Below are 17250 nucleotides of genomic sequence, written 5' to 3'. Positions count from 1 at the left end.
CATTGCAGTGGCATCAATTCAGACAGTGCATTTAGTCTTTGAGTGAAAGAATCATGGAATAAATTCGGAACAGAGACTGAGCAAGCCGCTGAGATGTGCCTGCCTGCGAGAGCTTCAGAATCTTCCCCATGGAGTTTTGGTCTCGCTTTAAACATCAAGCGCAGTAAATTTGCTGTGAACATGAACCATGATCGTGTTTTCTTAAACAGGTTAAACGGTCCTGAAGCGAAGCAGAGAAAAAAATGTCTAATTTTGTGTTTATATTTATAAAAGAGTTTTAAGAGAAAGCAGTAATTGAAAAAAATGCTACGGTATTTTGAAATTGATAGCTGTTTTTTTATATTATTCAGAACAAATTGACTCAGTTACTCATATGTGAAAACCAAAGAAAGACATGAAAAACATGAAAATACAGTTTGTACAGTACCCAAAATAATAGCATTCAGTCGATAACCTCCAAAGCCGATTCAAACCAACAACTGCGACGGCATATATAAATAAATACTGGGGAAAAATCCACTTGTTATACAGAAGATGAACATCAGAATGATGTGAGACACAAAACCCATTCGATTACACCTCATGACATGATTTCCCATTAAGGATCCTTGTGTATTTTTGTCTTGACTTACGATTCAGCCAAAGGTCCAAATAAAAGGCTGCAAAAAACCAGACCAGCTGTGTTCTTAACCAATGAAATGACTGAATGCAGTTCGTGCTGTTAGATCAGCAGGTTAACAACCAGCCTTTTTTTTTTTTTTTTTCAGTTTGTACAAACTTCGATACCTTTATTCCACATTGATGTCATTGATTCCACAAACTTGATGAAAGAAATGTGAGGTTAAAGGGTATGCAATAGAAACAGAGAAGTTCTAGAAGCTACCATTATAAATGGTGCAATATACCATTAGTCCTCTGGCACAGGCCTTTTGGTCATTTTTATTGTTACTTTTGTCAAAAATTAATTTCACAAACCAGAGCAACATGATTGTATAATCATCATAAAACAAGAGTGACATTATTGAGTCATTTTTATCTTATCATCACTTCCTCAAGCTCTGTGAGGTAGAAGTCAACTCCCAGACCATGGCTGACTTTGGAGAGATCCTCCGCAATATTGGAGAGTTCGGACTCTTCCAGAAAGTCACCCTCTTGGCTCTCTCCTTCCCCAACATTTTAATCTTTTTACAGTTCGGCAGTATTTTGTTTATTGAGTCGGACCCAGAGCGCCACTGCAACACGGACTGGATCCTGGCTGCTCATCCCAACCTGAGCAGAGAGGAGCAGCTCAACCTGACTGTGCCCCGGCAGGAGGATGGGACCTTCAGCCGCTGCCTCATGTTTGTCCCGGTGGACTGGAACATCACTTCCATCAGGGAGTTGGGACTGAACGAGACCACCGGCTGCCAGGATGGATGGGTTTACAGCAGCACGCTGTACGAAGCCACCATAGTCACAGATGTAAGTGTGTCTCATGACTGGACAAAACCCGATTGTCTTTTTTCAATTAAACCCTCTTTTGTTTTTCACTTCCACTCCAGTTTAATCTGGTGTGTGGTCGGGCTCATTTGCTGCAAGTTGCACAGACAGCCATGATGTTGGGCATGCTTTCTGGCAGCCTTTTATTTGGACCTTTGGCTGAATCGTAAGTGACCAGCAGGAACACAATGTGGTCTCTTGCTCAGTAAAAGAAGAACTGCATGATTATGAACCATTTCTTATCTGTTCTGTATGCTTTTTTCAGGTTTGGTCGCAAAAGAGCAACTCAGACTTCTGTCATGTTAATGTTGATATCTTCCACAGCAACTGGATTATGTCCCAATATCTATTTATTTTTGGTTTCCTACTTAATTGTTGGAATCGGCTACGGAGGTTATCGACTGAACGCCAGCATTTTGGGTACAGTGTGCAACATCTTATGTTTGATTTGATTTTCATCTGTGAATGTATGTAAATTGTAAAATTTACATAAATCTTTACAGTAAAATATAAATTCAAATTCTTTATCCGACTTTTAAACAGGAGCAGCTTATATATCAAACTATCAGCCAGTCTGAATAGTCGATTGACGCAAGTCGACTGATGCAGTGACACACCTCTGTATTAAAACCAAAGTTCAGGTTTGACAAAGAAGCAAAGGTTAACTGAGTTCACCTTAAAGGGCCAGTGTGCAGAGAAAAATCTTATCATAATACAACAACAAACAGGACAAACTCTCTCTCTCTCTCTCTCTCTCTCTCTCTCTCTCTCTCTTTCTTTCTCTCTCTCTCTTACTCTCTCTCACTCTCTCACTTACTCTCTCTCTCTCTAGCTTCCCTAAAATTAAACAAAATATTCTACACAATTTATCAGAAATCTCAGAAGAGCAAAAAATGTGCAGATGTCTGAGCACACTAATCCCCAAAAGTTTCACTTGCGACACATGACATTGACTTCCTGAAATGAATGGGTAGATAGAGATTTCATTCATATACAAGGTAACAAAAAGGGGACAACCAACCTGGATTGCTGGGATTTTAAGACGGAATTCGCACAGATTCAGCAAGAAGCTCCCAAATAATTTTAGTTCAGTCTAAATATGACAGGACCAATCAGCGTGCTTCAAACATAAAGAGAACTCGGGAACTCTGGAACTTGATCCGAGCTACAGGCAGCTTGTAACCAGCCAGCCTGATGTGTGGTCAGTTTGGTTAGAGCCACATTTCATTATGATGAGAAGAGCAAAGCATGGCACAAAAAGCTTTTCTCTACCCCTTTATGCCTTTTGATGCAGTTTAGTTCAAAGTGTGTCCTGTCACCTTTAGTGTTTTATTTTGAAGGGTTACCCTCTCCAAATGTTTCTGATGGGCTCTTTGGCAGATGGAATGAGCCCACAATATAAAACAAAGCTCCTGACTTGTCTTTTTTCAAACGATCCCTTCAGCTTGGAACAGCTGAAGACATGTATTTTTTGAAAATGTTTTAAAAACACTGCATTTTCTCACTCTCTTAATATTAATGTTCCTATTTCCAGCCACAGAGTGGATCGGGGTGTCCAAGCGATCTTGGGGGGTGTGTGTCATTCAACTTATAGGGGCTGTTGGACAGTGCATCCTCGCTGGTCTGGTCTATGGCATCAGAAACTGGAGAATGAGCCAACTGATCGGAGCATCTCTGTATGCCATCACAGCCATATACATATGGTATACAGTGTTTGTATTTTTGTTTGTTGCATGTTTTGTGTCATTTTAGAGGTCAACTGCGGCTAATTTTTTTCTTGTTTCCACCAGGTTCATTCCAGAGTCGGCCAGGTGGCTTTTGAGCAGTGGAAGGATAGACGAGGCCAAAGAGCTGATTAGCAAAGCAGCGAGAATCAACAAACGCAACGTTCCAGAGTTTCTACTTGAAAATGTATTTAGTATCACTGGAATATGGCATAACAGTGCTGTCACTGGGAAATAGCAACTCTAATCTGAAATGACGTAGCACAGCACCTACACGACATAAATCGTCTTATTCTGCTTGATTACGCAATTAATCAACTAACATTGTGTTATCAGATTCAGTGGTTTGCATTCAATCGTCCACTCCTGTTTATTACAGACCCCTGAAAAGGAATCTGAGAAAAGTGCTGGCAAGTTAACGCTTTTCCAAGAACCTGTGCTGAGGAACTATCTTCTCATAACAACATTTGGATGGTAGGTCCAATTTTACATTAAAACAATCAAACAAAATCAACCCTTTTGACGAGAAGCTGAAAAATAAACTCACAAATCATAATTCTCGCCATTTTACCCTCTTCTTTTTTTAATCTCGAGGTTTTCAGTGCAGCTTGTCTACGCCTCCATCTCATTAAATTTGGCGAATTTCGGCATGAATGTCTTCATGACGCAGCTCTTGTTTGGCCTTACTGAAATACCAGCCCACACTCTTTGCATGTGGATTTTAGAGGCGCTGGGAAGGAAGATCTCGCTACTCTTGACCATTATCGTTGGGGGATTGTCGTGCATTTTGATGGTGGCTATTCCTCAAGGTACAGAAATCTCAAAATTTCTAGTGTAGAGTATGCTGTCGTTCCACATACAGAGTTAACATGAAGACACTTTGGTCCTCATGTGTATTATTATAGATTTCCTTTACGAAAAAAAAACAGACTGGAGAGCAACTGAGTAAGCATTGAGTTGAATCATTTTTTCTTGTCGTTTGGTTAAAGGGGAGGCTGTCGCTGTCACCGCCTTGGCAACTTTAGCACGCTTTTTCATGATCTGGGCAGGATCTGTATTCAATGTGTACATTCAGGAGTTGTTCCCAACATCAATCAGGTGAGTAAACAGAGTTATAAGTCAGATTTTGCACAATTTGTTTTGGATTGCCTGTTTTTTAAATGCACCAATCTAATGCAATGTTTGTCTGGGTGTGCATCTTTCCATTTCAGACAAACAGCGATTGGTTTGTCTTCAATTTTAAGCAGACTTGGAACCATAGTGGCACCCTCTCTTGGATTGTTGGCCAGATACCACCATGTTATACCTCCTTTAGTCTATGGAGGCCTCTCTTTTATTAGTGCCGCTTTGTGCTTCCTACTCCCTGAAACCAGGAGGAGAGAACTTCCTGATTCAGTCAGTGAGGCTGTGAGCAGCAGGTGAGAAGCCCAAGTAAAAACTAGTCAGGGGAGGCCATGGGTTGAATCTTGAATTCTACACTGGTGTGCATGTTTAGTTAAAGTAGCTTCAAAATGACAAGTAGCTTCAAAATGAGCTTCTAGTAGCAGCTCTGCGAACACAACACCTTAATTAATGACTTGGCAAAACAAAGCATCGCAACACCGTGGCACCATCTAAATGTGCTAACCTCCTCCTCTTGGTTTTTTCCTTCATCCTGCAGAAAAAAGAGCGCTCGTGCTGACAAAAAAAAAGCTGGAAACTAACAGATGTCAGTCATAATTTATTTTATAGCAGAAGAGTTTGCAGACACGTTTGACACTGTCAACTGACTCCACTGTAGTCTACTGTGCAGGTTATGCTCAGCACACTTGCACCTTCATTGAGTTGAACTGTCATCTAAATCAGACATTGTGGTTGGTACAGTTGAACGGCATACACTGCAATACGTTACTCACCACTTCTCTCTAATGACCTCTACTTCCTGTGAATTTTGCCAGTGAAGCTGCAGTGGCTTCGACGTTGGTGAAAACTTCTCTGGACCACATTTCCTCATGTTGTTTATGGTTTATTAATTATATTCACAATTATTCAGACTTAGTGAGCTCTAAAATATCCCGTATTTTCAGAAAATTATTTTGTGCCTCTGAACGCCTAAAACCTTTCATCTAAATGAGACAATAAAAAACCTGGTCAAAAAGCCTGTGCCAGAGGTGTAAAGGTATATTGCACTGTTTATTGACAGCGTCTTTTGTCACTTTGATGTTTCAGACTGATGATTTTCTTTAAGTTTGTGGAATTAAAGGTGATTGATTCCAATTCCAATTTTTAAATAGCAGAATAAAAGTACAAAAAAACGCACAGAAGATGGCTGTATTTTAGATGGCCTGAGTTATCAACTTGACAATGTTGTAATAACTCGTTTCAACTTGCCTGTGCTAAGGAAGTATTTCCACATTTTAGTATTTGCGTGGTAAGTTTATTTTTCAAAAATAAAAATATTTTATTAAAAATACTCTTGTTGGATTTGGGAAGATAAAAAAATCCAGATTCATCTAAGGGATTTTACTAAAATCCCTCAAACCTACTATAATCATTTTAGAAGCACTGGGAAGAAATATCTTGCTGCCCTGAAAGGTTCTGATTGGCAGTTTGTTGTCCATTTTGTTTGTGGCTATTCCTCTAGGCAAGAAATGTCAAAATCTCTTGTAAAGACTACATGTCATTACACCTGCAGTGTTAAGGTGGGGGCAACTTAGTCCTCATATGATAGATGATTATAGACAGTGGCAGCTGATGAAAAAAATTCTAATTAGGGCTGTGCATAGTGTGCCGGTTTTAGTAATCATCGCAAAACACTTGAGCATAAACAGCTGGAGACCAGCACCACGTGAAAAAGTAATTATCTAGTGCTAATACTAATAAGTTGAAGCATATTGTACAAACACAAGTTAAGATTGAAGTTGGAAACAAGAAAAAAATAATTAAGTTGACATTTTTATAGTCAAAGTGCTTTATGACAGCAGAGCTGTCTTGTGGCAGAGACACAGAGCTCGCAGGGGATTGTGCATCAGCGGTACACAGGCTTTATTTCAATCAAACTCACATTTCAATAATTCAAATAAATACTAATCTAACATGCTGAGTGTCTGGGTGTGCATTTGCCTCGGACAAACAGCCATCAGTTTAGCTGCAATTTAATGCTGACTTGGCACTTCAGTGGCGCCCTCTCTTGGTTTGTTGGCCAAGTATAGACATAGTGGGCCGACCTCCATCTACAGATGGAGGTCGGCGCACAGAGCGCACAGAGCGCCACTGGCTTTTGCCAGTGGCGCTCTGTGCTTCCTGCTCCCTGAAACTAGTAGGAGAGAACTTTCTGCTTCGTCAGTGAGGCTCTATGCATGTATCATAAGAACTGGCTGTGAAAAAAAACAACAACCTGTGAGCAGCAGGTACGAGGCCCAAGACAAAACAATCATGACGCCATTGCCCATTGGTGTATGAGTGTGAATGTTAGGAGACCGTGAAGTACTTTGGGCATCATGAAGGTGGAGAAAAGCATTGTATGTGTTACGATTTGTCTTATTATAGAGAGGACCCAGTGCAATGACAAAGTGGTTGGTGGATCAAAGTGGTGAATGTATTTGCTTCTCCACACGATTTAAACTGTGTCCTGAAGACTTGGCTCAGTTTATAAATGACTGATGCCAGTCAAAAGTTTGGACACACCCCAAGAATTTAATGTTTTTTCTTTCATTTTCATGACTATTGATATTGCAGTTTCTCACTGAAGGCATCAAGACTACATATGAAAACACATGAAATTAGGACACAATAAAAGTGTTAAATAACTCAAACTTGTTTTATATTTAAATTATTCACATTTCACACACAACCTATAGCTGATGTCTGTGTTAAAAAAAAAATGTTTTGGTTGCATCACACTTATATTTCTTTACCATAATTGACAAATAAAATATTTTTTATTGCAAATGCTCTTTACAAAGATGACTTCAGCTTATCAAAAAATATTACCAGAAATAAATTATATATCTTTTTATATCATTAGCTGCAGGATTTCCTGGCAATGACCAGAAGTGCAGCACTGGAGTTTGGAAGGTAAACAAGGCAGAAAAATAAACATTTTCTTAAAAAACCATAAAGCCAGCCTTACATTTGAATATAACATTGACTAAAAACATGTGTGTGAGTATTGAGTATTTTAATGTATTTCTGCATTAAGAACCTCAGTTCTGAATAATTATTTTCACAGTGTGTGTGTGTGTGTGTGTGTGTGTGCGTGTGTGCGTGTGTGTGCGTGCGTGCATGCGTGCATGCATGCATGCGTGCATGTGTCTGAGGTCTACAGTTGGGTTGATGGTTTCTGGTGAGGCTCGACTGTTTCCTCTTGATACTTCCTGGCGATCTTATTTCTGTGGGAGAAAAAAAGGAAACAACAAAGAAGTCAGTTTCGGTGCACTTCTGCATTTTTCAGCAGAATAACAAGCATATAGTCCTGATCCAAAACACAAGCAGTTAATCTTATTAAATGAAAATAAATATTGAAGAACCGTTAAGACTGTAGATGGATTTATTCTTCGTCTCCAATAAAAAAAAATAATAATAATAATAATTACAACATTTTGTAGGTGTTGGGTGTGTCACATATTGACTTACCTGTAGTCTTCCGCCTCATTGAGCGTGTCGGGGAGCTCTTTTCTCCTAGTCTCCGGTAGCAGGAAGCAGAGGGCGCCACTAATTATTGTGATGCTGCTAAAAACCACAGTTGGAATGGATTTGTGGTAAATCTCCAGCATGTTGAGCAGTGGAGCAACTAAACCGCCGGCTCTGCTCGCAACTGAGCCCAAACCAGAGGCCGTTTGTCTGAAACACGAAAACAGGTCCGATTTACAACTGCTTGGTCACATAGCTGTCTAGTTTTAACTTATGAAACACATGTCAGGTGTTTCCAGTTAAAACAAGCAAGATCCTACTGACTTGTTCCAAAACAGAATTAATATATTATTTATTAGATTTTTTTTATTATTTTTTTTAATATATATAAATCATTAACTTGACTGGACTTTCCAATCTAAAAATTACCACATGGGCGCGCTGTAACAAAATAATGTTTACAAGCTAATCCGGGGTAACACAAAGTTATGCAATTGAACAGGCACAAAGTGCAATTGTGGATGTGCACACACACACACACACACACACGCACACACGTGCCAACAAAACAAGTCATAAAATCTAGTTCATCAGTGCATGGAGTCTCTAACCTACACCAGGCTGTTTACATTTTGCAATGTTAAAAACAGTTGTTTTTAAAAGTACACATCAGCAAATCCCCCCGACCGTCTTGACTCAAGTCTCAGCTTACCGAAAAGATGTTGGAAACAACTCCTGCACATAGATGCCGCATATAGATCCAGCCCAGTTCGTAAAAAAGCGTCCAAGCGTTGCGAGTACGGTCACAGCAACCGCATTCCCTTTAACACAACAGGTGTTCAGTTAAAAACTGCCAATCGCTGCTTTAAATGTCTCAGTCTCCACTAAAAGCCAAAATGGCTTCAGTTCTGGACGTTGTGATCACAATGTTAGAACATCTGAGAACCATAATAGACATCTAAACCCCTGTGATAACACAAAGACCTGGACCACCTGCACAGGAGCTCAGAGCTGACCGGTCTTGGGTCAAGTGCAGGTCATTAAGAGAGTGCACAAAATCCAGGGAAACACCGTACCTTGAGGAACAGCGAGGATTAATATGCACAATAATCCGCCAATCAAAAGTGTTGCCATGACGGAAATCTTTCTCCCAAGTGCCTCCAACAGCCAGATGCAAAGTATGTGGGCTGGAATTTCACTCAGACCGAAAATAAACTGCGTCAGGAAGACGTCCATGCCAAACTTCCCCACGTTCAACGAGAGGCAGAAGTAGGTGACATTTAAAGAAAACCTAGGATTTTCATAAAGAATAACAATACAAAAAGAAGCATTTCAGTGAAGTAGCATTCAACATTTAGAATATCAGTTTAGAAATGTTTAGGTAGTTTAGCATCTAGAATTCTATTTTCTAAGGCCTGGTACAAGTTTAATATCTCTACAGGCATTCACTTGCATGAAAATGTAACTCACCATGCAAATATTAAGGTCAAGAAATACTTCCTGAGCACAGATGATTGGAAAAGAGTTATAATGCCTGCCTTTTCCTCAATTTCTTTTCCAACAATCTGGAATGCACAGAGTTTGGTCACAATATAATGCTAACACTTAATTATATTTGCAAATTGTACATTGTACATTAAAATGTACAGAACGTTTTCTTGGCTTGTGTATGTTTAAAAAAAAAAATCACTGTTGCCAAAGCAAAAATCTGAATCTTATGAAGATGATAAAAATGAATTTTCATTGGGTCATTTTAAGAGCAAATTAACTGATATGCTGCTAAATATTGTTGTGCTAAAGATGCTTTGTGATAGCACTGCTGTGGATGTTGCCACCTTCTCCAGCAGAAACTCTGGAGCGTTGCGCTTGTTCACTCTCGCCACCCTGCTGATCAGCTGCTTGGCCTCCTCCATTCTCCCTCTGCCTAGCAGCCATCTGGCTGACTCCGGAATAAACCTATGGGGAAACCAGCACCGTTGGGTTATTAAGCTGTCGGTGGTGGAGCGGTGACCAAGCTCAGCTCCTACCAGATGTAAACAGCAACCATTGCATGCAGGGCAGCCGTGATGATCTGGGCCAGTCTCCAGTCTCTGACCAGGAAGATCATTCCGGCGAGGAGGCACTGGCCAGCGGCGCCACACAGCTGAGCCAAGCAGGCGCCCCAGGACCTCTTGGACATCCCGATCCACTCAGTGGCTGCAGACAAGGCAGAAGAGAGTGAAGTATGTTGGCACTAAACATATGTAATATACAAGTGTGTGTGAGTGTGCATAGCTATCATATATATGTCAAATATTATATATATATATATACATATATATATATATATATATATATATATATATATATATATATATATATATACACATATATATATACATATATATATATATATATATATATATATATACACACACACACATATATATATATATACATGTATATATATATATATATATATACATGTATATATATATATATATATATATATATATATATATATATATATATACACACACACACATATATATATATATACATGTATATATATATATATATATATATATATATATATACATGTATATATATATATATATATATATACATATATATATATATACATATATATATATATATATATACATGTATATATATATATATATATATACATATATATATATATATATATATATATATATATATACATGTATATATATATATATATATACATATATATATATATACATATATATATGTATATATATATATATATATATACATATATGTATATATATATATATGTATATATATATATATATATATACATATATGTATATATACATATATATATATATATATATATATATATATATATATATATATATATATATATATATATATATATATATATATATATGTGCATATGTATGTGTATATATGTATATGTAAAAGGTTAGGCCGCAGACTGGTGAGATTACGGAAACAAGTGGAATGGCAGGAGGAAAAAAATGAAACAGTTGAAAAAACAAACAAACAAGTGTTTTCTCTACCCAGTATGACGCCGTTCAGGCGGTAACCTCCGTAACCAATTCCCACGACGAACTGGGAGGCCAAATATAGATAGAAATTGGGACACAGTCCAGAGACTGCGGAGAATATAAACATGACGATGATGGGAATCTGGGCGGCTCGTTTGCGTCCAAACCTGCGACAACAAAACAAAATAAAACAAAACTCGTTACGTCAGTGAGCAGCGAAAGTCTCGCGATTTCACCGGGCTAATCGCCACGTGAGTAGCGAAGGACCCGCGCAACTTACGATTCTGCAAAGGGTCCGAACAGCAGACAGCCGGTGAGGATTCCAGCCATCAGCACCGTCTGCGCAACTTGCAGCAAATTAGCCCGAGCACACACCAGGTCAAACTGGGGGAGGGACGACAGGGTTAGGTTTAGGAAATAAGAGAGAAGATCCAGTTCAAAGACGTTCACAACTTACATCCGTGACTATGGTGGCTTGGTACAGCGTGCTGCTGTAAACCCATCCATCCTGGCAGCCGGTGGTCTCGTTCAGTCCCAACTCCCTGATGGAAGTGATGTTCCAGTCCACCGGAGCAAACATGAGGCAGCGGCTGAAGGTCCCATCCTCCTGCCGGGGCACAGTCAGGTTGAGCTGCTCCTCTCTGCTCAGGTTGGGATGAGCAGCCAGGATCCAGTCCGTGTTGCAGTGGCGCTCCGGGTCCGACTCGGTGAAATAGACGCTGGCGAAGTGAAAGGGGGCGATGAGGTTCGGGAGGCTCAGCGCGAGCAGGGTGACCTTCTGGAAGAGTCCGAACTCCCCGACACTCCGCAGGATCTCCCCAAAGTCAGCCATGGCGTGAGGGTGTGAGAGTGCACCGACTGTCGGCTGGGAGATGCTGCTGCTGCTGCTCCCCTTTAAACGTCGCCCATCAATGTTTAAACCGGTGTCGGGGGTGACGTGACGCCTTTATTTGTACAGACAGCTGATTTGTGATCATTTCAACAAATGTGTGTCACTCTCCGCTCGCCCCGCCTCTTTTTGAGCCGCCGTGCCATCCTCATGGCACAACTTTTTTCGCCAACACTTAACACACAATTTGTTGTTGTTGTATTTGTTTTGTGCAGCTTTCAGCACTCCTTCGCCAAACCTTTACTGCCAGCGCTCCCACAGAGAGCACCGCAAAATAAGTTCATCATGATAAAAAAAAATTACATGATGCCACATAATTCCATCAGTATATAAACTCATGGAAATAATAATAATGCAAAAATAATTAAACAATCAAATCAAATTAATATTTAGGCCATAATGCCACTTTTCCCTCTCTTTATTTGCTGGAGGGGCCTTCAATGCTGCGTCTTTAAAATCTTTTTTTTATATCCAGCCATTTTCATGACGGCCTTTAATTTCGGAATGGTGTTTTGTCACAGTGGCCTTTTATTTTCCAATGATTGTTTTTGAGTTTGATGATGATGATTATTTTTCAGGGCCTGTGAGTGCAGCAGGTGCTGCAACTGGCCGGCCTTATCTGTTTCTGACCTAACACTCAACACGAGTGAGCAGGAACATGTCTACAGTACTGTTGTGCAGCCTGACTGTGTTTGAATCATGTGGAGTTCAGAACTCATAACAAAGTTGAAGTGTTATGTAATGTACAGTTAAACTGTCTCGCACCAGGACATTCAACTGGTTTTATTGCACTTAGGTCTCATGAGGATTTGGAATTTGGATATGGAAATAAACCCATGGGGTCAAAGGCTTAAATAAGCTGAGTAAAGTTCAAATATTTCATAATGAATATCAAATAGCAGCAGTACTTACTGTTAAACAAAACAATAAAGTGGTGATTCCAGCGAATAAAGACACAAACGCAACACGCTGATCAGCGAGCCACATCATTCCGTTTACTAAAGGACTAAAGGAAAACATCAACTAATATCCTCTTGAGCTGCTAAACAAATACAAGACACAGCACGTTCAAGTTTCTAGTGTGAAGACAAATAACTCTGGGTTTATCGGGTCCGTTTATCAGGTGTGCAGAAACACACCTGCAACTGCACCGTTAGCCCAGTGAAATAAGAAGAATCACGGAGGGCTGTTGGCTAAGAGGCTCTTTAACATGTCATAGGTGAGGATAAGATAAAGATAAGAAGAAGCAAATTTTTATCTTCAACCACAGTCTTTTTGAATTTAGCACCTTCATTCCAGTATGGTTGTTTTTAACTGAAAATGGACAGGATCTCCTAGAGAACTGATCAGCTCAGATAAGTTCAAGGCCCCATGTTGTGCTGAATCCACGTTACCACTGTCTTCCAAAACAAACTGTGTCTGTTCAATGTTTTTATTACCCAGTTTGGGTTTTAAACCATTCAATGCTTGACAAGTCCATGTAATATGAATATTGTAGGTATATTGCGGGAACTTTAAAACGGTTATTGGCTACAACAGTGCAAAAAAAATCATAAAGCAACATAATCTGACAACATCAGATTTCCCTTCAAATTTAATTTAAAAAAAACAACTTTTACTTAGTTATTAAGGCTCTCATTTTGACTGTTTGTTTTTTCACAGAGACCAGTTGACAATGTACAGAGAACCCGAACATTGACTCTGCAAAGAAATAGGGTGACTTGGCAACTGAAGCAGCCAAAAGGTTGCACATTACAAAAATATACATATATATATACTGTATGTGTGTATAAAATATAAGTATGTATTCATAACAGATAGACAGATAGACAGATCCAGCGGTGAGACTAGAGTTTGGTGGATTTGATTCTGTTGTGGTAAATTCCAGTCATCTTAGTTGTCACATTCCTGCAAATAAGAGAAAAGACATTTACATCATCTAAGCAGCCTTTGACCAACTTGAGTTGTCGGTAGATTACTGACCCCTCAGCCTCATCGGTGGAATCTGGAAGCTCTTTCCTGGTGGTCTCAGGGAGGAGGAAGACCAGAGCTCCACTGATCACGACCAGGCTGCTGAAGGTTGAGATGGGGATGGACCAGTGGTATGCAGCCAACATGCCGAACACTGGCGACAGCAGGCTGGCGAACCTGAAGGCCAAGGAGCTCAGGCCCACCGCAGACTGCCTGAGGCCAGAGTGAAAAGTAAGCTCCATGTGTTTTGGGATTGGCATAATATTTCAGGAGTCATCCAGAGTACCTGACAGAGGTGGGAAACAGCTCCTGAACGTAGACTAAACAAACCGAAGCGGACCAGCTGAAGAGGAACTTCCCAGTGGTCACCAGGACTGTGATAACAATGGCGTGGTCTGGAATCGCAATTCAAAAATTAGCTGCAGCGCCGACGGCAGAACAGACTCCTTGATGATTGGGTCAGGTTTACCTTGACCAATAGCCAGGCTTATGAGGCAAACAAATCCCCCCGTCAGCAGTGTCGCGATGAGGGATTTTTTCCTGCCAACAGCCTCCAGGACCCAGATGCACAGCAGATGCGCCGGGACTTCAGAGATCCCGAACAGGAACTGGACCAGGAAGATGCTCAGTCCAAACTTACCCACGCTCAGCGCCAGGTAGAAGTAGCCCAAAGTTAATGAAAACCTTTAGAGCCCCAAACCAAAGATCAGGTTCCATTCGACAACCTTCTAACTAGGCCCTAAATTTAAAAATTATGCTCGACATACCAGACAAAAGAGATGACGAGGAGATATTTTGTCAGTACTTTTGAGCTCAAAATTGCTCTGCATCCATTTTTCTGGACTTGCTGTTCAGCTGACACCTGAAACGGAAATGTTTGGTAATAGTGAAGATAAGATAGTTATCAATTAAAAACAAACAAACATTTTTTTTCTGTTAACATAATACACAACTTCATATAATATGATACTAAGTATCTTTAGCCACATAAAGTATTGAAGGGTCCATTAAAAAATAACAAGGCACCAAATTTCAATAAGGCTATCAGGACTATCATCCTTAATAATCATACTTTTTGTGAAGGAACTGGGCTCTCCCACAGTGCTGGGGAATTCCAGTCTTTATTTCACTAAAATGTTGATTTAGCTAATGTGCATGTTAAAATGCACTGACTGTACCTGATGTTCGTCCCTCAGAAGATTATCCGGGACTTTCTTTTTATTGATTGCTGCAACTTTATGTATTATCCTCTTTGCCTCTTCAGTCTTGCCTTGTCCGAGCAGCCACCTTGCAGACTCTGGAATCCACCTGGACAGATTTGTCACCACACAAGTGGTGGTCAGAGTCTTAGAAGACAATTAAACTGGATATAACGTAAGCAAGATCCAAACAAAAATACAATAGAATGGATTGATTACGCACCAGATGTAAAGCAGCACAAAGCCCTGCGACCCAGCCAGGACGTACTGGGTGGTTCTCCAGTCTCGGATGAGGTAGATCAGGCCGGCCATGACACACTGTCCCAGAGCTGTAAACTCCTGACTCAAACAGGCCGCCAGTGACCTCTTGCTGACTCCGATCCATTCAGTCGCTGCAAGCAAAATCCATGACAACAGAAAGAAAGATTAAAAAATAATAACTCAATTATTTTGGAAGAAATGAAGACATGTGAGATTCATACCTAATACAATGGAGTTAATTCGATATCCTCCAAGTGTGGCTGCGGTTATGAACTGTGACACCAAATAAAAATATAGATTTGGAGACAGGCCAGCGACCACGCCGAACACTAATGCCAGAAGAACCGGCAGCTGGGTGCTTCTCCTGCGGCCGTACCTAAAAGACGAAATGTGGGTCAGTCACATTGATGGTTCTTCCATTCTCTTCCTTGTGGTTCATTGTCAAAGAAATGTATGATCTCAGTTTTTATGGACTCCCTATAAAAAAAATATATTAAATAAATGACTACTCATTTTTTTTTTATCACCACTTACTTATTATTACTACATTACTACTACAACTAGAGTGCCATTGTATATTTTGAGTCAAAACATACAGTAAGCAAGTTGCAAGTTGAAAGAAAAAAACTCACGATTCTCCTGCTGGTCCAAAGATTAGCGACCCAAAAAGTAAACCACTCAGGAAGACTGTCTGTGCAACTTCCACCATCTGTGACTTGCCACATACAAGGTTAAACTGGGGGGGAAAGCAAAGCAATGTAGTAGTAGTAGTGAGTAAAGCAGGCAGAAACAGAGATAGAGTACACACACACACACTTACATCTGTGACTATGGTGGCTTGGTACAACGTGCTGCTGTAAACCCATCCATCCTGGCAGCCGGTGGTCTCGTTCAGTCCCAACTCCCTGATGGAAGTGATGTTCCAGTCCACCGGAGCAAACATGAGGCAGCGGCTGAAGGTCCCATCCTCCTGCCGGGGCACAGTCAGGTTGAGCTGCTCCTCTCTGCTCAGGTTGGGATGAGCAGCCAGGATCCAGTCGGTGTTGCAGTGGCGCTCTGGGTCCGACTCCACAAACAGAAAGCTACTGAAGTATATTGGCATTAATACATTTGGTAAAGTTACGGCCAAAGTGAGGAGCTTCTGAAAAAGACCAAAGTCTCCGATTGTTTTGAGAATAATTCCAAATTCAGCCATTGTTCCTTAAAAGAAACATTCACACACGCGCACACACGACTGGCGACATGAGAACAAACTGGAGAGGGTCGTCTGACAAACTCAGAGGTGCTGGAGATAAATGTTTAACAGCCAGACTGAGTAGAAAACTGCCTGGTGATCGCACGTTTTAGGAGAAAATAGAAGCCATGTTAATAATTGATGAGACTTCATTTTCACATTTCACACTTTTATTCCCTTTACACATCATCCCTACTTCAGTTCATGGACAGTTGTAAAGAAAAGTGTCCAGACACTCTGCAGATTTTACTGTATTCCAATTGTTATTATTAAATTATTTTGTTGTTTATTGATAAGACAAAATAAGGAAACGAAATGCTGTGCTGAGCTGGGCAGAACAGTGCACTGCAGCATGCAGATAAATGTTGGTGACTGCAGTGAAACAAACTGCACTTTGAGACTTAAGATCGATTACAAACACAATCCAGAAAATCACCAATGCATGAGGTGTCCAAAACGGTAAGTCACATGATTCACCTAAAAGTCGGCTGCATGTGTTCACAATTCCCCCTCATCTGTAGCGTATCAATCATTTCCCCAAATATTCCACTGCAAGTGACCCACTTGTTGATGATGATAAACCCATTTAAAAATAAGTAGTTTTGGGAAATATAACAAAAGATACGTGACAGTTATAAAAGACAAAAAAATTTAACTCGCCAATCAAAACACTAATAATAATTCATCAATGAACGGTTTTCGAGGAGTCCCAAAATGAGAAGGAAATGGAAAGAGTTGAGCTCAGCACTGTGATGATGCCTCCGAGGAACACACACACACACACACACACACACACACACACACACACACACACACACACACACACACACAAGAAAGAAGCTAC

The 17250-nt window shown here is 40.2% G+C and overlaps 2 protein-coding genes across 2 annotated transcripts; one reads left to right on the top strand and one right to left on the bottom strand.

Annotated features, from left to right (window-relative positions):
- Positions 1–1062: 1062 nt before the first annotated feature.
- On the top strand, positions 1063–5250 carry LOC142884755 (solute carrier family 22 member 13-like). Its single transcript, XM_076020633.1, has 10 exons — positions 1063–1461; positions 1542–1645; positions 1745–1899; positions 3014–3182; positions 3270–3390; positions 3583–3677; positions 3798–4012; positions 4193–4301; positions 4415–4621; positions 4864–5250. The coding sequence occupies exons 1-10, from the start codon at positions 1087–1089 to the stop codon at positions 4904–4906; spliced, it is 1593 nt and encodes a 530-aa protein (XP_075876748.1). The 5' UTR covers positions 1063–1086; the 3' UTR covers positions 4907–5250.
- A 2253-nt stretch (positions 5251–7503) lies between these two features.
- On the bottom strand, positions 7504–17142 carry LOC142884278 (uncharacterized). Its single transcript, XM_076019791.1, has 19 exons — positions 15993–17142; positions 15805–15908; positions 15394–15548; positions 15135–15303; positions 14891–15020; positions 14480–14574; positions 14182–14396; positions 13999–14107; positions 13725–13925; positions 11310–11799; positions 11133–11236; positions 10865–11019; positions 9842–10010; positions 9650–9770; positions 9285–9379; positions 8891–9105; positions 8527–8635; positions 7818–8024; positions 7504–7573 (listed from the first exon to the last, which is right to left on the bottom strand). The coding sequence occupies exons 1-19, from the start codon at positions 16365–16367 to the stop codon at positions 7504–7506; spliced, it is 3288 nt and encodes a 1095-aa protein (XP_075875906.1). The 5' UTR covers positions 16368–17142.
- Between the last annotated feature and the right edge of the window lie 108 nt (positions 17143–17250).

Source organism: Nelusetta ayraudi, unplaced genomic scaffold (assembly GCF_046127955.1).
Source record: "Nelusetta ayraudi isolate G7.1 ecotype Tasmania unplaced genomic scaffold, CSIRO-AGI_Nayr_v1 ptg000011l, whole genome shotgun sequence".
Taxonomy (NCBI): Eukaryota; Metazoa; Chordata; class Actinopteri; order Tetraodontiformes; family Monacanthidae; genus Nelusetta; species Nelusetta ayraudi.
Note: the sequence above shows the minus strand (reverse complement) of the source record. Positions and strands in the feature narration are given on the sequence as shown.